This window comes from Mobula hypostoma, chromosome 2 (genome assembly GCF_963921235.1).
Source record: "Mobula hypostoma chromosome 2, sMobHyp1.1, whole genome shotgun sequence".
Taxonomy (NCBI): Eukaryota; Metazoa; Chordata; class Chondrichthyes; order Myliobatiformes; family Myliobatidae; genus Mobula; species Mobula hypostoma.
Genome location: NC_086098.1, coordinates 172,853,983 through 172,878,480, shown reverse-complemented (window position 1 = coordinate 172,878,480; position 24,498 = coordinate 172,853,983). Strand labels below are relative to the sequence as shown.

Here is a 24,498-nt window from a genome sequence, read left to right as displayed (position 1 = left end):
TGGTACCAATGTATATTTAAAACAGAGGTTGACAGATTATTGATTGGTCACAGTGTGGAAGGGTATGGGGAGAAGGTAGGAGATTGGGCTGAGAGGAAAATTGGATCAGCCATGATGAACTGGCTGAGCAGACTTGATGGACCGAATGGCCTAGTTCTGCCCCTATATCTTATGGTCAATGAAATTTCTGTTCCAAATAGACATCCCTCTATTCTGAGGCTGTGCCCTCCGGTCCCAGACTCCCCCACTATAGGAAATATCCTCTCCACATCTACTTTATCTGGGCTTTTCAATATTTGATATGTTTCAACGTGATTCCTTCTCATTCATCTAATCTACAGTGAGTACAGACCCAGAGCCATCCTCAGACTTTAACTGGATTTGTTTTTTTCCTGGAATCATTCTCGTGAGCCTCCTCTGAATACTCTCCAACACCAGCACCTATAAGAGGCCCAAAACCGCTCACAATACTGTAGGTGAGGCCTCACCAATGCCTTACAAAGCCCCAGCATTACATCCTTACTTTTATTTTCTAGGCACCTGGAAATGAATGCTAACATTGCATTTGCCTTCTTCACCACCAACTGAAACTGCAAATTAACCTTTCGGGAATCCTGCATGAGGACTCCCATGTCCCTTTGCACCTCAGATTTTTGAATTTTCTCTCTATTTCAAGAATAATCTGCACTTTTATTTCTTCTATCAAAGTGCATAACCATACCTTCCAACACTATTCCATCTGCAACTTCTTTGCCCATTCTCCTAATCTGTCTAAGTTCTTCTGTAGCCACTCTGCTTCCTCAATACTACCTGTCCTTCCACCTATTTTCATATTGTCCACAAACTTGGCTACAAAGTCATCAATTCCGTCATCCAAATCATTGACATATAATGCAAAAAGAGGCGGCCCCAACACAAACCCCTGTGGAAGACCACTAGTCATTGGCGGCCAACCAGAAAAGGTTCTTTCTTGTAATACTACCTCAGGTTCAGAATCAGAATCAGGTTTATTATCACCAGCATGTGACGTGAAATTTGTTAACTTAGCAGCAGCAGTTCAATGCATTACATAGTATAGAAGAGGGAAAAAATTTAAAATAATAATAATAATAAATAAATAAGTAAATCAATTACAGTATATGTATATTGAATAGATTTTAAAAACGTGCATAAAACAGAAATACTGTATATTCAGAGATTGGGCTCGGTGCAAAGAGGGATGTCAAACAGAAAGACTTCAAACCCAGCTCACGGTCTACCAGGGAGTGATGGTGCAGGTCACAATAATCGAGGCAGTGATTTGCTGGAGGTGTATTGCTCTTTTGAGGTAACCTCATGTTGATGAGATTTTAATCCTGAGGTCCTTCTCTGGCCCTTCTGGTCAATTGAGTGTTTTTCCACTGTAACACTGATGCTTCATTTCCCAGTTCATGGACTATTTTTGCACTTGTTTGAAAGAAAAATTTTCTGCAAAATGCAGAAAGGTTTGTAATGGAAGGTAACTCTCTCCATACGCTCTGAGTAACGGTGTGTATTAGCAGAGATGAGGCAGTGGGTTAGGTGCCAGAATCCCATTAATGCAGACCTTGTTTTTAAGGATATTCACTCAGAGTGAAACAGCAGATTTCCAGTAAAGGGAATATCACAATGACTCTTCTACCACTTCTGGGGTTGGTATCTATTTCATTTCACCTTGCTGTTGATATATTCAGTGGCCACTTTATTAGATACACCAGTGCACATCAGAAAGGGGAAGAAATGTGAACTAAGTGACCTTGACCGTGTAATGATTGTTGGTGCCAGATGGGGTGAATTGTGTATCTTAGAAACTGCTGATCTGGGATTTTCACACACAATGGTCTCTGATTTACAGAGAATGGTCAAAAAAACAAACAAAAAAGTCCAGTAATCAGCAGTTCTGTGGGAGAAAACTGCCTTGTTAATGAGAGAGGACAGAGGAGAACGGTCAGATTGGTTCATGCTGGCAGGAAGGCAACCGTAACTCAAATAACCACCCTGTAGAAGAGCATCTCTGAATGCACAGGATGCCAAACCTTAAAGTAGGTGTGTTAAAACAGCAAAAGACCATAAACATACACTCAGTGGCCACATAATTAGGTGTCTAATAAAGTGGGGTCACTGAGTGTATATCAGTGTCCCATGTGTCTGTTTGCATTCTGAGTGAGATATTTCAACCCAGCTTCCGACGGTATGGCTCTGTGTCATAGAACTGCGTGTGTCATGTAGAAGAGATGGTAACATAAAGGCTGGTTACACGGCAAGAAATCCAGAGGTTCACAGTGGTAGGATAATTTGAAATGGATTAAATGTGGGACAGGAAGCCATGATCATGGTGCTCATAGCCTGGTCCATTTGTGACTCTGGAGTTGCAGCCATGTTGTTGTCTATTGCCCTCTGGAGCAGTCAGCCTTAAACTTGGCCATCCTTGAAGCAGACAGCTGTGGTCAGAGGTGGTGTTTACCATCTGTTTCTAGAATAAGATCTGGGCAATAAGATGGTCTACTTGAAAGTGGGGTGACAGCTGGACTGTGTGGTGAAGGAGGCATTTCACACACCTGCCTTCATCATTCAGGGACTTGAGTGTAGACGTTGGACATAATGTTGCAGTTGTATAACATGTTGGTGAGGCCATATTGGGAATGTTGTGTTCAGTTTTCTAGTCAACCTGGTCTCAGAATAAATGCTTCTAAGTTTACAAGGATGTCACTGTGACTTGAGAGAGTGAGAGAGGTGAGCAGATTGGGACTTCATTGATCAGAGCACAAGCGAAAGAGGGCTGATCATTCAGAGGTGTATAAAATCATGAGTGGCATAGATAGGGTGAATTCAAGAACTAGAAGACATGGGTTAAGGTGACAGGAGTGAGATCTCATAGAAACTTGGGCAACTGTTTCTTACTCAGAGAGAGGTATGCATGTACAATGAGCTGATAGAGAAATTGGTTGACAAAGGTACAATTTAATAAATTCTGAAAGATAGTTGCACATGTAGATGGATAGGACCCAGACCAAACCTGTGCTGTACTGGGCACGAAGATCTCGGACGGCCTCGCGCTGCTGAAGGACACCATAGCCTATGTGCAGGATGGGGGGTGGGGTGGACGCCTGCCTGGTCAGCTTGGACCAGGATAAGGCTTTCGACAGGATATCACACGTGTACATGGTGGATGTACTCTCCAAAATGGGATTTGGGGAGGGAATCCGGAATTGGATCAAACTGCTCTACACAGATATCTGTAGTGCAGTCCAGGTCAATGGGTGTGAAACAGACAGCTTCCCCATCAGGTCTGGAGTCAGGCAGGGCTGCCCTCTCTCCCCTGTCTTGCTTGTGTGCTGCATAGAACCCTTTGCTGAAGCCATCAGGAGGGATGAGGGCATAAGAGGGGTGACGCTGCTAGGCAGTGGAGGAACCCAAGTGAAAACCTCTCTGTACATTGACAACGTCACTATCTTCTGCTCTGATCCAAGGTCAGTTTGCAGGCTGATTAGCACCTGCGACCAGTTTGAGCTGGCATCAGGGGCCAGGGTCAACCACACAAAGAGCAAAGCCATGCTATTCGGCAACTGGCCTGACCGATTATCCAGTGTCCGCTTCACCATTAGGTCTGATCACGTGAAGGTGTTGGGGATCTGGTTCAGGGCGGTGGGGGGGGGTGCAAGGCGAGCCAAGATAAGGCAGAAACTGGGACTGTGGGGAGGGTGCTCCCTATCGATAACAGGCAAGAACCTGGTCATCAGGTGTGAGGTGCTCTCAGGACTGCTGTACATGGCACAGGTGTGGCCCATCCCCCACTCCTGCAGGTCGAAAATCACCCGAGCCGTCTTCAGGTTCATATGGTGATCGAAGATGGAGCGGGTCAGACGTGTCACCATGCACAAGACCCTGGACAATGGGGGCAAAAACATTCCCAATGTCGCCCTCATTCTGATGACCAGCTTCATGTGTGGCTGCATCAGGTTGTGTGTAGAACCCAGATATGTGGGCACCAAGTACCACTATGTGCCCAGGTTCTACCTGTTGCCCTGGCTACGAAGGATGGGTCTGGCTCATTCCCGCGCAAAGCCCCTGTCAGCTGGTTGTTGCCGCACTACCTGTCCTTGGTGGAGAAGTTCTTCCAGAACAACACCTTTGACCACAGGGCCATCAGGCAGTGGTCAACACAGAATGTCCTGCAGGCACTGCAGGAGAAGGACGTGATGGACACAGTGGGGTGGTTCCCCAGAGCAGACTATCCAGGTCATCTGACAAAATGCCTCATCGCCTGATCTCACCAACAGGCACCAGGACCTTACCAGGCTGGCGGTGAGAGAGGCCCTCCCAGTCAGATCTCTCCTGTATGCCCAGAAGATCATCTCCACATCTCGCTGCCCACGGGGAGGACTGCAGTGAGGAGGAAACAGTCAGAAACAGGAAACAGTAACCCACCTCTTTTCACAGTGTGGGTTTGCAGAGAAGGTGTGGAGGAGGAGGATGAAATGGCTGGTTTCATCCCCAGCAGCTGCGTAACAGAGGACTCTCTGCTCTACAGGTTGTTCCCGGGGAAGCACACAGAGACAAACATCCGGTGCTGCTGGCAGATCAGCAATCCTCTGGTCGGCCCAAAACTTGATGGTCTACCAGCACATTGAGATGTCTGTGGCACATTCTCGGCTGCAGGAGTACGTTCTAAGGGACGCACTGAAACTTGGTGCAGCCACTGTAAGGGCCCGGTGGGGAAGGACCACGGTTTAGGGTTCTTCTCCCCGGGAGTGGGAGGGGTTGGGTGGCGGGGAGGAGACCTCTCAACTATGATTGTATTGTACAATATGAATCAGCAGAGTGCCACGTGAGTGGCTGAAATTTTTAAACTGTATAGAATGTAATGGTAATGTCTGTAGTGTTTAGAGTTATTAAATAGTTTACTATAAATTTTTTTTTGTGATTAAAGTATATTTTGTTAATAAATAAAAGATTCTAAGGGCTCAAAGGTAAGTGACACTGTTGAACTATGGAATTGGAATATAAGCTGGAAATTTTACCTGGGTTTATGTGCACCCAAACAAAAGAGCTAAATAATTGAATTAATTTTTTTGCCCCCGATCACTACTATTCATTTGTCACTGCCGTCATTGAACTTGTCCAATATTAGTAGACCTTGAATTGAGGAGGCAGTAATGAGTCAATCTCAGACATAGTGTGGAGGCATTGGTTAGGGGAACAGAGAGGAGGTTCTGGTGGTGAGAATGTGGTTTCCGTATTGTATATTCCCTCTCAGGGACATTTGAAATGAGTCAAAAGCATACTTATGGGGAAGGGTGAACATCCAGAGGTCCTATCCCATGTCGATAGAAATAACATAGGCAGGAGGGGTGACAAGGTCGTTTAGGGAGAGTTCAAGTGTTTATGCTCTAATTTAAAGAGGAGGTTCTACATGGTGGTGATTTCAGGATGCTGCCAGTGCCACGTGCTAGTGAGGCCAGAACTAGAAAGATAATGCAGTTTAACACATGGCTAAGGAGATGGTGCAGGAGGGAGGGCTTCACATTTCTGGATCATTGGGCTCTCTTGCAGAGAAGGTGAGAGTTGTATACAGAGGTCAGTTTGCACCTGTACTGGAGGGGGACCAATATCCTTTCTTGAAGGTTTGCTAGTGCTGCTCTGGGGAGTTTAAACTAGAGTTGCAGGGAACAGAAACTAGAATGCCTGGGCAGCTAGTGGAACATGTTTTACACATGTAATGCCTTACATCGCAGGGCCTATCAGCACAAAGTGGTCAACATCATTGAGAGCATGTGAGTATTCCTGCAGTGTGGCTGGTACGGTGCTTTCACTCATTTTACACCCTTGTGTCCACCCACGCATCTTTTCCCAGCCCTTGTGTTGGTGAAAGGCACTGGCCTGTGTGAAAGGCACTGTAATCACATGGGTCAGCCTTTGGCTACTAACTGACAGATAATTTGGTCACGTCCTTTACTAACCAGAACATGGTGTGTTTGTTGCAGTGTTTACTCGGGTGTTGCTGATGAGTGGTGAATCTGAAGACGTGTTTCCTTCACCTTCCTCTCCCATAGCCCAAGTATGCTGAGGCCATTCCCACATCCATTTCTTGTGTTTGCTGTCAACATCATGAGGAGGCTGTGGGACAACAGTACTGACACGATTCTAAACATGTTCATCCATTAGGATCACGGAAGCAATGGTGTTGGCAGATCCACACATCCTGATCAGCGGCTCAGGTGGGAAGCAGTTTAAAATGTCAACAGCCATTGATGACATGGAGGCTTACACCAAACTCACAGGTGAGTACTCCTGTCCTTAAGTCTGATCAGAATTTACTCCTTAGTCCTGGATGTTCACTTCACAGGACAAGGCCATCCAGCCATTGCTACCTATTTGTGAGTGTCCACCAATAAATCCCACTGCCCTGGTCTTTCCCCTGTTGGCCTTCATTCTTTCGCTGTTTATTTGAAAATCAAATTCCATTTTCAAACGAGAGAAAATCTGCAGATGCTGGAAATCCGAGCAACACACACAAAATACTGGAGGAACTCAGCAGGCCAGGCAGTATCTATGGAAAAGAGTACAGTCCTGCTGAAGGGTCTCGGCCCGAAGCATCGACGGTACTCTCTTCTATAGCTGCTGCCTGGCCTGCTGAGTTGTCCAGTATTTTGTGTGTGTTGCTCAAATTCTGTTTTGCATGGTTTTCTGGGCAAACCAGGTCATCACTACAGCCTGTAGCATTTTGTCAAAAAATAGCGCCTCGTTATCTATCTGGGTAATCTTCAACCTGGCTCATGAACATGGAATTCTCAAACTCCCAGTAACTGCTCCCCCTCTGTCCTTCCTCCCATTTATTCTTTTCTCTCTCATCCTGATCCAACGGGACCACATCACCCTACCTTTTTCCCCTTCCCTACCTGAGGATGGTGCAGTGTTTCTTTTTGGATCCTCCAGTCACAGGTCACAGAAAAATACAGCACACAAACAGGTGCTTCGTCCCATCTAGTCTGTGCTGAACCATTTAAATTGCCTACTCCCATCATCCTGCAATAGGCCTCCATACTCTTACCATCCATGTATCTATCCAAACTTCTGTTCAACGTTGAAATTGAGTTTGCATGCACAATTTGCACTGGGAGCTCATTCCACACTCCCTCAACCCTCTAAGTGAAGAAGTTTCCCCTCATGTTGCTTTTAAACTTTTCACCTTTCACACTTAATCCATGATCTCTAGTTGTAGTCGCACTCAATCTCAGAGGAGATTGGGTATACCCTATCTATACCCCTCATAATTTTGTAAACCCCTCTCAAATCTCCCTTCAGTCATCTATGTTCCAAGGAATAAAATCCTAACCTATCCAATCTTTCCTTATAAGTCAGGCCCTCAAGTCCCAGCAACATTCTTGTAAATTTTCTCTGTACTGTCAACTTTATTTACATCTTTCCTTTACATAGGTGACCAGAGCTGCACACAATACTACAAATTAGGCCTCACCAACATCTTATACAATTTAAGCAGAGCATCCCAACTTCTGTACTCAATGCACTGATTTATGAAGGCCAATGTGCCAAAAGATGGGGGGTTATATGGGAGGTAGGGTTTAAGGGTCGGCACAACATTATGGGCCAAAGGGCCTGTACTGTGCTGTACTGTTCTATGTTCTATGTTAAAAGCTTTCTTAGTGACTCTATCTACTTGTGCTGCCACTGTCAATGAATTATAAGACCATAAGATATAGCAGCAGAAGTAGGCCATTCGGCCTATCAAGTCTGCTCCGCCATTCAATCATGGGTTGATTCAATTCTTCCAGTCATCCCCACGCCAATTCTTTCAGTCATCCCCACGCCCCTGCTTTCACCCCATACCCTTTGATGCCCTGGCTAATCAAGAACCTATCTATCTCTGCCTTAAATACACCCAATGACTTGGCTTCCACAGCCACTCATGGCAACAAATTCCACCGATTTACCACCCTCTGACTAAAATAATTTCTCTGTATCTCAGTTCTAAAAGGACATTCTTCAATCCTGAAGTTGTGCCCTCTTGTCCTAGAATCCCCTACCATGGTAAATAACTTCACCATATCTAATCTGTTCAGGCCTTTTAACATTAAGAATGTTCCTATGAGATCCCCCTTCATTCTCCTGAACTCCAGGGAATACAGCCCAAGCTTGAAATTATGGATCTGTATCCCAGATTCCTTTGTTCTACTGCACTTTTTAGTGCCCTACCATTCACTGTGTGAGTCCTACCCTGGTTTGTCCTACCAAAGCGTAACACCTCACACTTGTCTGCATTAAATTATGTCTTCCATTGCTCAGCCCGTTTTTCCAGCTGGTCCAGATCCCTTTGCAAGCCAATATAGCCTTCCTAGCTGTCCACCATACCCCAAATCTTGGAGTCATCCACAAATTTGCTGGTCCAGTTAACCACACTATCATCCAGATTGTTGCTATAGATGACAAACAACAAAGGATCCAGCACTGATCCCTACGGCTCTCCACTTGACACAGGCCTCCAGTCAGAGAGGGAACCATCGACTACCACTCCCTGGCTTCTACTACAAAGCCAATGTCTAATCCAGTTTACTACTTCATCTTGAATGCCAAGCGACTGAACCTTCTTGACCAACCATCCATGCGAAACCTTGTCAAATGCCTTACTAAAGTCCACGTACACAACATCCATTACCATGCCTTCAACAACTTCCCAAAAAATTCCAAAGGATTGGTTAAGCACAACATATCACCCACAAAGCCATGTTGACTATCCCTTATCTGTCCATGTCTATCCAAATAGTCATAAGTTTGGTCTCTTAGAATACCTTCTAACATCTTTCACACCACTGATGTCAGGCTCACTGCCCTATAATTTCCTGGTTTAGTTTTACAGTGTTTCTTAAACAGTGGAACAACATGAGCCACTCCTGGCTTGAGTGAGAGAAGGTGAGAAACATATAGGTAGATTTCACGCCCCCCCCCCCCCGCCGCCAGTCTATTTATTGTTTTCCTTCTTTATATTTGCACATTTAGAGCAGTGGGGATGCCAGGTAGGTTAGTTGAACTGAGGCACGTAGGAAGGCAGGGACACCTCCAGTGTCCCTGATGACTACACCTGTGAAAAGTGCATCCAGCTGCAACGTTTTAACACTCCACGTTAAGGAGCTGGAGCTGAAACTGGATGAACTCTGGATCATTCAGGAGGCTGAAGGGGTGATAGGTAAGATATAGAGAGGTAGATACACCCAGGGTGCAGGACACAGGAGATGGGGTGACTGTCCCAAAGAGCAAAGGGGTTAAGAAGCCAATGCAGAGGACCCCTGTAGCCATCCCCTCAACAACAGGTATATCACTTCAGTCCTGACGAAGGGTCTCGGTCTGAAACATCGACTGTACCTCTTCCTATAGATGCTGCCTGGCCTGCTGAGTTCACCAGCATTTTTTATGTGTGTTGCTTGAAATTCCAGCATCTGCAGATTTCCTCGTGTTTGCGTTATATCCCTTTGGATACGGTTTGGGGGGATGACCAAGCAGTGGGAAGTTACAGCGTTCGAATCTCTGGCACTGAGCCTCGCTGTGTACCTCAGAAGGAAGGGGTGAAGAGGCAAGCTGTGGTGATAGGGGATTCATTAGTTCGGGGTACAAAAAGGAGATTCCGTGGACGAGAATGAGATTCCCAGAAGGTATGTTGCCTCACGGGTGTCAGAGTCTGGGACATCCTGAATCCAGTTTTCAGCATTCTTTAGTTGCAATGTGAGAAGCCAGAAGCCATAGTCCATATCGGTTACCAATGATGCAGGTAGGATGAGTGACGAGGTTCTGCATATGGAGTTCAGGGAGTTAGGTGCTAAGTTAAAGGGCAGGACCTCCAGAGTTGTGATCTCAGGATTGCTACCTGTGCCATGTGCTGGTGACGCCAGAAACAGGAAGGTCATACAGTTTAACTCATGGCTAAACAGTTGGTATGGAAGGGAGGACATCAGATTTTTGGATCATTGGGCTCCCTTCCAGGGCAGGTGGGACCTGTATAGAAGATAGGGGTTGCACCTGAACTGGAGGGGGACTAATATCCTAGTGGGAAGGTTTGTTGATGCTGCATGGTGGGGGGCAGGATTTAAGCTAGAGTTGCAGGGGGAGGAGAACCAGAGTGCCAGAACAGTTAGTGGAGACAGATGTGGTTAAGACCTCAGACAAAGTCAAGAATCAAAAGGTTGAGATGGTGCGCATAATGTCCTGATCTGCGTCTATTTCAAAGTAAGAAGTATTGTAGGAAAGGCAAATAAGCTTAGGACATGGATCTACACATGTAATTATGATATTGCAGCCATCAGTGAGATTTGCTTGTAGGAGAGGCAGAACTAGCAGCTCAATATTCCGGGGTTCTGCTGCTTTAGACGCGACAGAGTGGGAGAGATTGGGGGGGGGGGAAGTGTGGTGTACTGGTCAGAGAAAATGTCACAGTAGACCAGACTGGAGAAATCATAGAACATAGAAAACCTACAGCATGATACAGGCCCTTCGGCAAACAAAGCTGTGCCCAACATGTCCTTACCTTAGAAATTACCTTTGGGAGATGAACACATAGTCTATAAAAGTAAGGAAAAGCAGCAGCTAGGCAATGGACCCTATAGAGATAACAAAGGAGGAGGTGTTAGTTGTCTTGAGGAAAATCAGGATGGATAAATCCCCAAGAACTTACAAGGTGTTCCCTTGGACCCTGTGAGAGGCAAGTGCAGAAGTTGCAGGAGCCCAAGCAGAGATATTTAAATCATCTTGAGCAACAAGTAAGGTATGGGAGGATTGCAGGATAGCTAATGTTGTACCGCTGTTTAATAAAGGCTCTAAAAATAAACCAGAAAATTACAGGCCAGTGAGTCTGGCATCAGTAATGGGAAAGGTATTGGAAGGTATTCTAAGGTTCTGGATATACAGTATGAGTATTTGGATAGACGGGGACTGATTAGGCAAACCACAAAATGCTGGAGGAACTCAGAAGGTCAGGCAGCATCTATGGAAAAGAGTAACAGTTGACAGGCAAAACGTCACGCCAGTGCTTAGTCAGGCCAGGAGAAAAAGATGAGAAGTTAGAGCAAGGAGGTGGAGGGAAGGGAGGAAGAAGTGCATGGTGATAGGAGATAGGTGAAACCAAGAGAGGGGGAGGGGAGAAGTAAAGAGCTGGGAAGCTGATAGGTGAAAGAGATAAAAGGCTGGAGAAGGGGAAATCTGACAGGAGAGGATAAAAGACAATGGTACAAAGGGAAGTGGGAGGAATACCAGAGGGAGATGATGGACAGGTAAGGAGATAAGGTGAGAAGGGGAAATGGGAATGGGGAAGGGGGGCAAATTCTAGAAGTTCGAGAAATCAATGTTTATAACATCAGGTGTGAGGCTACCCAGATGGAATATAAGGTGTTACTCCTGCAACCTTAGTATGGGAGACAATGGACTGACATGTTGCAAGGGGAATGGGAAGTAGAATTGAAATGGGCACCTAGTGGGAGATCCTTCTTTTCAGCAGAGAGTAGGTGCTTGGTGAAGTAGTCTCTCAATCTATGTCTGGTCTCACCGATATACAGGAGGCCACACTGGATATAGTAGATGACCCCAGCAGACTCACAGGTGAATTGTTGCCTCACCTGGAAGGACTATTTGGGGCCCTGAATGGTCGTGAAGGAGGAGGTGTAGTGGCACTTGATCCACTTGTGAGGGTAAGTGCCATGAATGAGGGAGATCAGTGGGGAGGGATGAATGGACAAGGGAGTCAAGTCAGGAGCGATCCTTGCAGAAAGTGGGAGGGGGAGGGAGAGATGTGCGATCCAGCAAGACCCCACCACCAAGCACATCTTTCCCTCCTGGCACTTATCCTTGCAAGAGGTACACCTGCCCCTACCCCGCCTCCTCCTTCACTACCGTTCATGGCCCCAATCAGTCCTTCCAGGTGAGGCGGTACTTCACCTGCGAGTCTGTTGGGGTCACCTACTATATCTGGTGTTCCCAGCATGGCCTCCTGTTTATCGGAGAGACCTGTAGCGGACTGGGAGACCGCTTCACTGAGCACCTACCCTCTGTCTGCCAGAAAAAGCAGGATCTCCCAGTGGCCGCCCATTTCAATTCTCTTTCCCATTCCCATTCCAAAATGGCAGATGGAATTTAATGCAGACAGTGTGAGGTGTTGCACATTGGTAAGACCAACCAAGGTAGGGAGAGGAGGGCAGTAGGAGAAAAGGATGGATCTGGGAATGCAGGTCCATAATTCATTGAAAGTGGCAGCACAGGGTCGTAAAAGAAAGCTTTTGGCACATTGGCCTTCATAAATCAAAGTACTGACTGCGGGAGATGAGATGTTATGTTGAAGTTGTATAAAACATTTCGTGAAGCCTAATTTGGAGAAGCGCATGCAGGTTTGGCCACTTACCTATAGGAAAGATGTTAATAAGATTGAAAGAGTATGGAGAAAATGTACAAGGATGTTGCCAGGTCTGGAAGACCTGAGTTATAAGAAAGATTGAATAGTATAGGATTTTACTCCTTGGAACATAGAAGATTCGGGGGAGATATGATAGAGGTATACAAAATTATGAGGGTTATAGATAGGGTAAATGCTTTTCCCACTGAGATGCGGTCTACATCTTGAGGTCATGGGTTAGGAGTGAAAGGGGAAAGGTTTAAGGGGAACGTGAGGGGAAACTTCTTCACGCAGAGTGTTGTGAGAGTTGCGGAATGAGCTGCCAGCACAAATGATGCATGTGTAGCCCCCCTGGCCAGCCTCAGGGTCACTCAGCTCGCTGTCGTCTAGGGAAGCAGCCCTTGGCCCCGAAAAACTGGGTAATTAGTTTGTGTGGATGCTGTGTGATGTACCCCACCCGCCCAAATAACTGACAATACACCAGATACGATTAAATAATTTACAGTTTATAGATATTACGGGAACTATATAAGTAATAGAGAATAAAATATAAAAGGAAAATCAAAGGCGCCACACTTATCAAAGTTCAATCTCTTCATGCACAAAAAGTTGGAGCTCAGGACCCTTCTTCTTCACCCTGTGATCCCCTCGGACTATCTCGACCAGCCGCCTGGGACCAACAACAGTGGTCAGCCAGACGCTCCACACGAGTCCGTCTCCGTCTCCTCTCCTCGCCGAACGCCCCACTCAGGGTCCGACCCCGTTAGCGGACATCACAGTACATCGTCCATCCTCTGTCTCTCTCTCTCTCCCGCCTTCTCCCCCCAAAACCCCACGCATGCAATATCTTACAGACACACCAAAAACATAACAACTATCCCAATTGGTTCATAACATCTTCTCATCAGTAATGTGATTCAAACAAACTGCTAAAGGGAGGGCTTTCTCAGCAGTTAACATAACAAAGAAGCCATTTTAATTAGACTACACAATGACTTAAAAAAAAGAAACCCCTTACACATGCGAGCCTGATTTCAACATATAAGAGACGTCTGGATAGGTACATGGATGGGAGGGGTATGGAGGGGTGTGGTCCTGGTGCAGGTCGATGGGAGTAGGCTGTTTAAATGTTTCAACAGATAGGTCAAATGGCCTGTATCTCTGCAGTATCTTTCTATAACTCTTTCCCTAAACAGACCCATTGGTATCTTACTGTCATGGTAGGGGTGTACTATCACAGACTGTGGTGGGTGCCTTATTGCACATTGGATTTTTCTTGTACTTATCCAAATTTAATCCAACCTAATTGCAGTGTTCTCTCTCTTTTAGAACAAGATTAATGTTCTGGCTGCTGAAATGGTTGCAGCTGCTCCACCAACAGCTGATCAACTCAAGGCAGAAAACCTCATTGTAAATGTGAGTGCTGGGTCGTTAATGATGGAGAGGAGAGTTCACTATATATTTGGCAGATTGTATCATATGAAAACAAGCTCTTTGGCCAACTATTGTGTACTATTTATCTAATCCTACCCTAATCTATTTTATTCTCCATGTGTTCCCATTAAGAAGATGTAATCTTTCTTCAAAGAAAGGGGCCTCCCTTCTTTCACCATCAATGCAGACCTAACCCGCAACTCTTCCATTTTGTTCACATCCCCCTCACCCCATGCTCCCACCACCTCAACAGGGAAAGGGTTCCTCTTGTTCTCACCTACCACCCTACCAGCCTCCATGCACAGCACCTAATTCTCCGTAATTTCTGCCATCTCCAATGGGATCCCACCACCAAGCACAACTCCCCCCCCACCCCAACTTTCTGCTTTCTGCAGGGATGTTTTTTCTTTACCCACAATTTTCATTTTTACTTTATCCATACTTCTCCAGTCTGTTGAACCCACCCCCTACTATTAAAGCCCTATCCACAGCCCTAGTTATGTGGTTCACTATGATCCAGGTCCCATCATGGTTCAGGTACAGCCTGTCCCATTGATACAGCTCCCTCTTTCCCCAATTCTGGTGGCAATTTCCCATGAATTCAAACCCACTTCTCCTCATCAACTCCCTCTGGTTCTTCTCCCCAGGATGCTGCCTGGCCTGCTGAGTTCCTCCAGAATTTTGTGTTTGATGCTTGGATTTCCAGCATCTGCAGATTTTCTCCTGGCTCTGTCGTTATGGTCTCACCACCTAGGACTCCTTGAGCGTTTCCGCCAGCGCTGCCTCCACACCATCCTGAACATCCACTGGAGTGACATTGTCACCAACATCGAAGTCCTCGAACAGGCGGAGGTCACCAGCATCGAGGCCATGCTGTTGAAGACGCAGCTGCGCTGGGCAGGACATGTCTCCAGGATGGAGGATCATAGCCTGCCCAAGATTGTGCCGTACGGCCACCGTGACAGAGGGGCACCGAAGAAGAGGTACAAGGACTCTCTGAAGAAATCCCTTGGTGCCTGTCATATTGACCACCGCCAGTGGTCTAATCTAGCCTCCGATCGCGAAGCCTGGCGACACACCATTCACCAGCCTGTCTCCTCCTTCGAGAGCGCACGCAGGGCTGGCATTGAGGACAAAAGGAAGAACCGTGACACCGCAGCACCAAACCCAGAGCAGAATTTCCCTTGCAGCCGCTGTGGCCGGGCCTGCCTGTCTCGTATTGGCCTTGTCAGCCATCAGCGAGCCTGCAGCAGGCGTGGGCAGCCCCCTTCCTGACTCTTCGTTCGCAAAGCCAAGCCATGGTGATGATATAAGCGTTGAATTGGGCAGGACGTTGAGCGAGTTTGATTGACAACAGAAGGGTCGGGGAGGGGCGTCGGACCTGTCCATCACGGGCAATGCGCAGGCGCAGACGGCATCAGCCTGTTCCGTGCCGGGGACTCGCGGAGGAGCGAGATGAACCGGGGCGAAATGCGCAAGAGACGGAGGTCCTCGACCCATGAGAGGGAAGATTTCCTCTGTAAAAAATCGAATTACCTGGAATGGGACGTGGAGGATGTCTGCAGTTTCCTGCGGATGCAAGGCTTGGAAACGTTTGAGCAATTGTTCAGAGGCAAGTATGGAATCAGAGAAACGTGCGAACAAGCCCCTGATTGTGCCGGCTCTTTGGGAAAAACCCTGCAGTGTTTCGCTAGAGAGCCACTCCTTGGAATAGTTTCACCACGTGCCAAAGGCACAGAGGCCGGCACTTCCTCCCAATGCTTCATCCTTTTCCTGTGTATAGTGGACCAGATGCACCTAGAGTTCTTGCAAACCTTGCGGAAGCCTTCTCTCTCACCGCACTGATCATTTCAGAGTGGTTGTCATCCCTTCATGTGTTCTGCTGCGAACCTTTCTATTCGGTGTAATGTCAGTAACATAATGAATGAACGCACTACGGTGTGGTTGCATAACTTGGCATCGTCAGTGCCGTTTTTATTCACCATGAGCAATCTGAACGTCACTGCTAAGACCAGCATTCCGACTTGTCTTTGAACTAGATGACCATTACAGTATTGTCAATACTGCCCAACGCATCTCCGGCACCAGCCTACCCGCCGTCAAGGACATGTACACGGAAAGGGGCCGGAAAAGGGCCAGTAATATGAAGGATCCCACCCACCCTGTTCGTGGTCTGTTGTCCTGCTTCCATCAGGGAAGAGGCTACGTAGCGTCCACGTTAGGATCACCAGTCTCAAAAACAATTACTTCCCCCGAGCAGTAAGGCTAATCAAAACCTCCACACTCCAACCACTACTACTTTATCATTTCCTGTCAGTAACCTGATGTACAGACACTCTTGTGCCTCGCGTCACTTTATGGACATACAGTTAATTTATGTATAAGCTATTTTATGTATCTATATTTGTGTATTTTTAAAAGTTGTGTTCTTTATCTTACTATCTCACTTTTTAAAATACAGTATTTCTGTTTTTGCACATTCTTTTAAATCTATTCAATATACGTAATTGATTTGTTTATTATTATGTTTTATTTCATTTATTTTTTTTCTCTCTGCTAGATTATGTATTGCATCAAACTGCTGCTGCTAAGTTAACAAATTTCACGTCACATGCCGGTGATAATAAACCTGATTCTGATTCTGTTCTTTGTGCTGCATCAGATCTGGAGTAACAACTATTTTGTTGTCCTTTACACTTGTATATTGGAAATGACATTAAACAATCCTGAATATTGTAAGAATCCACCAGTGGGATTTGTCAACAGCCACGTGAGTCAGAGTATTTAAGGACTGCATTCCTGCTGAAGAGTCAGCCTGAAACGTTGACTGTTTATTCCCCTCCAGAGATGCTGCCTGACCTGCTGAGTTCCTCCACATTGTGTGTGTGTGTGTGTGTGTGTTTTGCTCTGGATTTCCAGCATCTGCAGAACTCATTGTGTTTAAGATCTCCTTTGCTTTTTGTTGGTGGACCAGGTGCTTTTTTATGTAACGGTTACTAATTAAATAAGTTGTGCAAAAAAAAGGAAATTTAAAAAACGTGAGGTAGTGTTCACTGGTTCAGTGTCCATTCAGGAATCGGATGGCAGAGGGGAAGAAGCTGATCCTGATTTGTTGAGTGTGTGTCTTCAAGCAATGAGAAGAGGGCATGTCCTGGGTGGTGAAGGTCCTTAATGATGGACACAACTCCTTGAAGGCAACCTGGAGGCTACAGAGGCTAGTAACCATGATGGGGCTGATGAGTTTACGATGTTACGCAGCTTATTTCGATCCTGTGCAGTAGCCCCCTCCCCCACCCCCCATACCAGATGGTGATGCAGAGTCAGAATGCTCTCTGTGGTACATCTGTAGAAATTTGCGAGTGTCTTTGGTGACATACCAAATCTCCTCAAACTCATCAGGAAGCCTTGATAAATTTCTCTGGGACCTCTTTGTAGCTTTCTTTGCTGGAACAGGGAAGAGTGGGAGAATTAAAGTGCTAAAATATGTTAGCATAGAAACTCCTGTATTTTGTTTTAAATGGACTGCAAAATAGATAATTACAAGGTGCAATACATTTCATTTAAAAATATTAAATTGATGACACCTTCAAAAGGCGATGCATCAAGAAGACAGCATCCACCATTGAGGACCTTCACCACCCAGGAGATGCTCTCTTCTCATTACTACCATCAGGGTGGAACTACAGGAGCCTAACATTTCAGAAATAGCATCTTCCCCTCCGCCATCAGATTTTGGAATGGACTATGAGTGCTACCTCACTATTTTTTTGCTCTTTTTTACCATTTAGTATATTGTTTATTGTTACTTACTTGGGCCCTTAGCCCCCACTGGAGCACTGACCTCTCATCTCCATCGACCTCTGAAGTGGACGGTATGGCTGGAGTTCATCAATGTTTCTGCAATCCATTGTATCTGCTGTACGGGGGATTGGCCTAGATCACAGGTCCCCAACCGTTTTTGCACTGCGGACTGCTTTAATATTGACAATATTCTTGCGGACCGGCCAACCGGGGGGGGGGGCGGGTGCAGGGGGGGGTGCGGCGGAGGGGTAGGGTTGCCAACGGACAACAGTAGCAGTTAAATACGTAAACACGAGGAAATCTGCAGATGCTGGAAATTCAAGCAACACACATAAAAGTTGCTGGTGAACGCAGCAGGCCAGGCAGCAATCTCTAGGAAGAGGTACAATTGACGTTTCGGGCCGAGACCCTTCGTCAGGATTAACTGAAGGAAGAGCTAGTAAGAGATTTGAAAGGGGGAGGGGGAGATGCAAAATGATAGGAGAAGGCAGGAGGGGGAGGATGGAGCCAAGACCTGGACAGTTGATTGGCAAAAGGGATATGAGAGGATTGTGGGATAGGAGACCTAGGGAGAAAGAAAAGGGGGAGGGGGGGAAACCCAGAGGATGAGCAAGGAGTATAGTGAGAGGGACAGAGGGAGAAAAAAGAGAGAGAGAAAAAGAATGTGTGTAAATAAATAAATAACGGATGGGCTATGAGGGGGAGGTGGGGCATTAGCGGAAGTTAGAGAAGTCAATGTTCATGCCATCAAGTTGGAGGCTACCCAGACGGAATATAAGGTGTTGTTCCTCCAACCTGAATGTGGCTTCATCTTTACAGTAGAGGAGGCCGTGGATAGACATATCAGAATGAGAACGGGACATGGAGTTAAAATGTGTGGCCACTGGGAGATCCTGCTTTCCCTGGCGGACAGAGTATAGGTGTTTAGCAAAATGATCTCCCAGTCTGTGTCAGGTCTCGCCAATGTATAGAAGGCCACATCGGGAGCACTGGACACATTATATCACCCCAGCTGACTCACAGGTGAAGTGTCGCCTCACCTGGAAGGACTGTCTGGGGCCCTGAATGGTGGTAAGGGAGGAAGTGTAAGGGCATGTGTAGCACTTGTTCCGCTTACAAGGATAAGTGCCAGGAGGGAGATCGGTGGAGAGGATGGGGGGAACGAATGGACAAGGGAGTCGCATAGGGAGCGATCCCTACGGAAAGCAGAGAGGGGTGGGGAGGGAAAGATGTGCTTAGTGGTGGGATCCCGTTGGAGGTGGCAGAAGTTACAGAGAATAATATGTTGGACCTGGAGGCTGGTGGGGTGGTAGGTGAGGACAAGGGGAACCCTATTCCTAGTGGGGTGGCGGGAGGATGGAGTGAGAGCAGATGTTTGTGAAATGGGGGAGATGTGTTTGAGAGCAAAGTTGATGGTGGAGGAAGGGAAGCCCCTTTCTTTAGAAAAAAGGAGGACATCTCCCTCGTCCTGGAATGAAAAGCCTCATCCTGAGAGCAGATGTGGCAGAGATGGAGGAATTGCGAGAAGGGGATGGCATTTTTGCAAGAGACAGGGTGAGAAAAGGAATAGTCCAGATAGCTGTGAGAGTCAGTCGGCTTATAGTAGACATCAGTAGATAAGCTGTCTCCAGAGACAGGGACAGAAAGATCTAGAAAGGGGAGAGAGGTGTCGGAAATGGACCAGGTAAACTTGAGGGCAGGGTGAAAGTTGGAGGCAAAATACGTTGGGTTTACCCCTAGAAAGACTACAATGACCATGAAGCCTTGCGCGGGCACCGGTGCGCATACGTGTACGTGCCAATTTTTCTCCTTCCACAAATCGTTTTTGCCGATTCTGTGGGGGAGTGTTAATCACGACCGGAATATAGGTGATAAGTGGCTAATACACTTAATTTCATTTCTAAAAGGGTTTATATAACGAATTTAATATTAAACACACAGCGCATATTTTCCTCGCATGAATATAGTGATAAGTCAATTATCAGGGGAGGACAAGGGAGCTTGAAGTAAGTGTTGAACGAACTTCCAGTAGATGTGGTAGAGGCAGGTTCGATGTTATTATTTGAAGAAAAATTGGACAGGTATATGGACAGGAAAGGAATGGAGGGTTATGGGCTGAGTGCAGGTCGGTGGGACTAGGTGAGAGTAGCGTTCGGCACGGACTAGCAGGGCGGAGATGGCCTGTTTCTGTGCTGTAATTGTTATATGGTTATATAAGTAAGTCAATAGCATCATAACGTTTTAAGTAACGTTTGGATATTAAACACACAGCACATATTTTCCCCGTATGAACATATAAAATCATTCCAACACACCAATGTCGCTGAATCAGTGGGAGCCCTGGGCTTGTTTCCCTGCAACAAGACGGTCCCATCAAGGGGTGATGGGAGACAGCGATACTCGAAGGGGGTTCCTTATGTCCAGTCTATTCCGCAATTTAAATTTCGTTGCAGTCATTGCAGAAAACTCCACTTCGCCGGAAAATGTTGGAAATGGAAGCAACGTTTTCAGTGCTTTCGTGGCTATCTCAGGATATTTAGCCTTGACTTTGATCTGGAATGCCGGCAGAGATGTTATGTCAAACATATTTTTCAGCCTGCCGTCATTTGCAAGCTTGAGGAGTTGATCTCCTTCCCGCACTGACATGGACGATGTGCGGGTAATGACCTCGCGTGCGTAATTGCTCAACAGTGGGCGTGACAAGGAATGAGGAAAGGTTTCTTCGCGGCACGGTAGCTCATGCTTTGCGGCCCGGTGGTTGGGGACTGCTGGTCTAGATAGCTTCCCCAGATCCATGTTGGCTAGCCTTACCCGTTTCCACCTCTCGCAACCGGACCATAGGGTTGGACTTTGAGAGACATATTTCTTATTGTAAATTATAGTAATTTTTTTGTTTTGTATTCTGTTGCTGCCACAAAAGAACAAATTTGGTGATCTCTGTCTGATAATAAATCTGATTAATGAATCAGACAGAATCTGTTCTGTTCTCGCTGATCTGTAGATTGTGAAGTTTGTTGTTTCCCAGCAATAATACAGAGCAAGATATAAAAATTATCATACATTACAAAACAAGTAGTGCAAAAAAAAGTGACTAAGTAATGTTCATGATCACTCAGAAATCTGCTGGCAAAGCGGAAGGAGCTGTTCCTAAATGATTGAGTGTGGGTCTTCGAGCTCCAGTTCCTCCTTCCCAATGGTAGTAACAAGAAGAGGGCATGTCCCAGATGTTGATGGTCCTTAGTGATAGATGCCACCCCTTCTTGAGATGCCATCTTTTAAAGACATTCTCGATGATGGGGGGTTGTGGAGACTAGCTCAGTCTACAACCCTTTGCAGCCTTTTACAGTCCTGTGTATTGGAGGCTCCACATCAGGTGATGAAGCAGGCAGTCAGAAGAGTGCACAGAATATGCAGAGCAGGGGTTCCCAACCTGGGGTCCGTAGACCCCTCCACTAACGGTAGGGGTCTGTGGCATTAAAAAAGATTGGGAACTCCTGATCGAGAGAAATTTGCAAGAGTCTTTGAAATGGAAAAATTGAAACTGACAAGGCTGGTTGAGAATGTCCTGAATAAGTTGAACATAATTCCATCATTAAACAAAGGTCCGTAGCGTATAAAAGCAGGAATTCATGATGGAACTTTATAAAGTATCCTCACTTCATATCTGGCCACCGTACGTGGAGAAAGTGGAGGCATTAAGAGAGGGTCCAACAACGATCTTTAATAGTGTGGCGAGGGACTACAGTTACAGAGAGAGATTTGAGAGGTTGGGGTTTGTGTTAGAAGGCAAACAAGACATTTGAGAGAACAGGACATCGAACATCACAGCACAGTACAGGCCCTTACCTCCAGGATATTAACGTACTCCATGATCAATCTAACCTTTCCCTCTGGATTGCTGTTTATTTCCTGATCCTTGGGGCTCTTCTGGGAATCAGGAATGACAAGATCTCAGTTTATTCAGAGTACAAACGAACATCTGAATACTAAGCAAACTAAATAAAGATCTGAGAAACAATGCTAAGAGGTGTAAGACAAAGGAATAAAGATGGCACTTCTGAAACATCCGTCACTTGTTTAGATGAGGGAAATTCCTTGGGGATAAATTAGTTAATAGTTTACATAATTAAACCAATTGTGTCACATGGGTAATGTGCTTATACTTAGCCAATGGAAGATTAGAAAGGTGATGAACCGTTAGTCTGCCTGCTATACCATTTTCTGCTAGTGAATGTGAAAAATGTGAGTTTGTTTAAAAAGTACAAATCTCATAAAAAGTATTATTTAAAAAAAACAGTGGTTTCCAACACCTCCCTCATGGGCCTTCATTTTTTTTAGTTTTAAAATTTTTTAACAGGACAGTGCTGAGTAGGCGCTTCAAGCCACACCGTCCTAGCATCCCCGACAACCCCAATTTATCCTTAACCTAATCATGGGACAATTTAACCTACCGGGTATGTCTTTGGACAGTGGGAGGAAACTGGAGCACCTGGGAAAACACGCACATTCCATGGGGAGGATATACAGATGGTGCTGGAATTAAACTCCAAACTCCACCCCGAACTGTATTAGCATCATGCTAACTGTTATACCACTGTTGCACCCTTTCATCATAAGAGTCTCTTAATTGTTGCTGTATGTATCTGTATAGATGTCTATGAAATGATGTGAGTTCTGAGGTTTCTTATTGAACGAACTTTGAATTTTGTTGTCCCCCATCCATCGTCTCTCCCCAGATGAAAAGTTAGCTGGTGCTGCACTGCCCTATCTGGCGGAACGTGATCTGGCACAGCTGGGTGTGAGGTGAGCAAAACAATTGTGTCATGTATATTGTGTACCTGAGTCCGAGTCCCAAGGAAGTGAAATTATAGAATCGTATACAGAACAGAAACAGGCCCTTCAGCCCATTTAGTCCATTCCAACCTAGCCCTCTGCATAGTCTCATCCAACTGCACCCGAATCCTTCATACCCTTCCCATCATGTATTTAGCCAAACTTCTCTTAAATGTTGCAATTGAACCTGCATCTATTACATCCACTGGCAGTTCCTTCCATTCTTGCACCATCCTCGGAGTGAAGAATTTCCCCTCCTCAGAATCCCCTTAGATCTTCCACCTTTCAAACTAGACCTATGACCTCTTGGTCTTGTCTCACCCAACCTGAGGGATAAAAGCCTGCACGCATTGACCCTGTCCATATCCCTCAATTTTGTATACTTCTGTAAGATCTCCCCTCATTCTCTAACCTATTCAGTCTTTCCCCGTTACTCAGGTCCTGGCATCATCCTTGTATTTTTTTTTCTGCACTCTTTCAATCTTATTGATAGCTTTCTTGTACGTAGGTGACCGGAATTGCAATACTACAAGTACTTTAAATTTGGTCTCACCAGCATCTTGTACAACTTCAAAGTCACACCCCAATTCCTGTCCTCAATATTTTGATTTGTGAAGCCCGATGTGCCAAGTACTCTCTTCAGTCCCCTGTAAAGGACTTAGGCTTTGTATTCCCAGGGATGAGAGAAGTGATGGATGCAGCAAAAGAACTTTCCCGAAAGGGTGAAGGAAGTTGGAATTCTCAACCCTGTGCTCATTGGCACTGGCTGCAGCCTGGTTGGTTGATGCAGTGGTCCTCCAGCTGATGCACAGACCCAGGTCTCATGGCTTCAGTGACCCAGGTTCAATTCTGTCTCGGGTGTTGTCTATATGGAGTTGCATGTTCTCCCTGGGACTGCGTGCATTTCCCCCTGAGCACCCCTAGTTTCCTCCTACAGCCCCAAAGACCAGCTGGTTGGTAGGTTTAATGTCCTCTATAACTTACCGATTGTACAGGAGTTAACGTGAGAGTCGATGGGACTAGGAAGAACAACAGCTTGGCATGAACTAGATGGGCCAAAAGGCTTGTTCCTGTGCTCTCGTGCTCTGAGGGTTGCTTATGACCCCGTCAATGTCAGGGTAGAGCTTAAATTTATGCAGTAAATTTTGGGTAATTGCCAACAGCCAGACGTACTTGGTCAGCGATTTCAAGAAGCACTTGTTAGGTATCAGCAAGTCTACCAATATTCCCGCACAATACGCAAAATTAGAATTGCACGTCTACGGTCAGTTTCTCTATGATCTCGGACAAAGGTTAACAATATCTCATCACTAGCGTGACCTATTGATAGCTATTGTTTCTTTTTAAATCTTTTTATTAATTATTATTGAAAATCAACAACAGAAAAAAAACATCGAAATAATCAAGATAACATATCCATATGTAAAGTCAAAGTTAAACTATCAACCAGGCTGAGCAATATATCAATAATAATCAAAAAACAAAGTATTAAAGCTTTTTTTTGGAAAAAAGGAAAGAAAGAAAAAAAGAACCCTTACTAACTAAAACAGAGAAAACCCCTAATAACTAAAAAAAGTTTTTCCTTTTTTTTAGCTATTGTTAATTAGCACAAGCAAAGCAGTGTCTGCATCTTTTCCTATCATCCTCATGACCCAAGCCTTGAGCAATAATTTGCTAATCAAGCTTGACACAAAATTTAATTCAAAGTTTAACTTTCCTCTTAATTTATCTTCCACAGTACCTCCTCCTCGATGGCAGTAATGAAAGAGGGAGATGATAGGAAAGACTTAGAGGAGTACGGGCAGATAGAACTAGATTAAAATGCACAAACTCAGCAAGTCAGGCAGCATCTGTGAGGGGAATATACAGTCGAATTTTCAAGCTGTATTGGAAAGAAAGGAGGAAGACGTCAACATGGAAGGAAGATAGTCAGAAGGTGATAGGTGAAGTCAGGTGGGTAGAAAGGTAAAACCTTTTGGGAAAGAATTAGATGACTATAGTGACAAGAACCATACACCTGCTCC

At 45.6% G+C, this 24,498-nt stretch overlaps 1 protein-coding gene across 2 annotated transcripts in view; it reads left to right on the top strand.

The window, feature by feature from the left end:
• The first annotated feature begins 15,295 nt into the window (after positions 1-15,295).
• The window catches only part of LOC134342677 (deoxynucleoside triphosphate triphosphohydrolase SAMHD1-like), a 58,667-nt gene continuing 49,464 nt past the window's right edge, over positions 15,296-24,498 (top strand). For both annotated transcript variants that reach the window (XR_010017068.1, XM_063041086.1), the window contains exons 1-2: positions 15,296-15,452; positions 22,378-22,444. Coding sequence is in view for 1 of the 2 variants with exons in the window: in XM_063041086.1 (XP_062897156.1) it covers positions 15,296-15,452; positions 22,378-22,444 (224 nt within the window). In the remaining variant the exon portion in view is untranslated. The remainder of the gene's footprint in view (positions 15,453-22,377; positions 22,445-24,498) is intronic.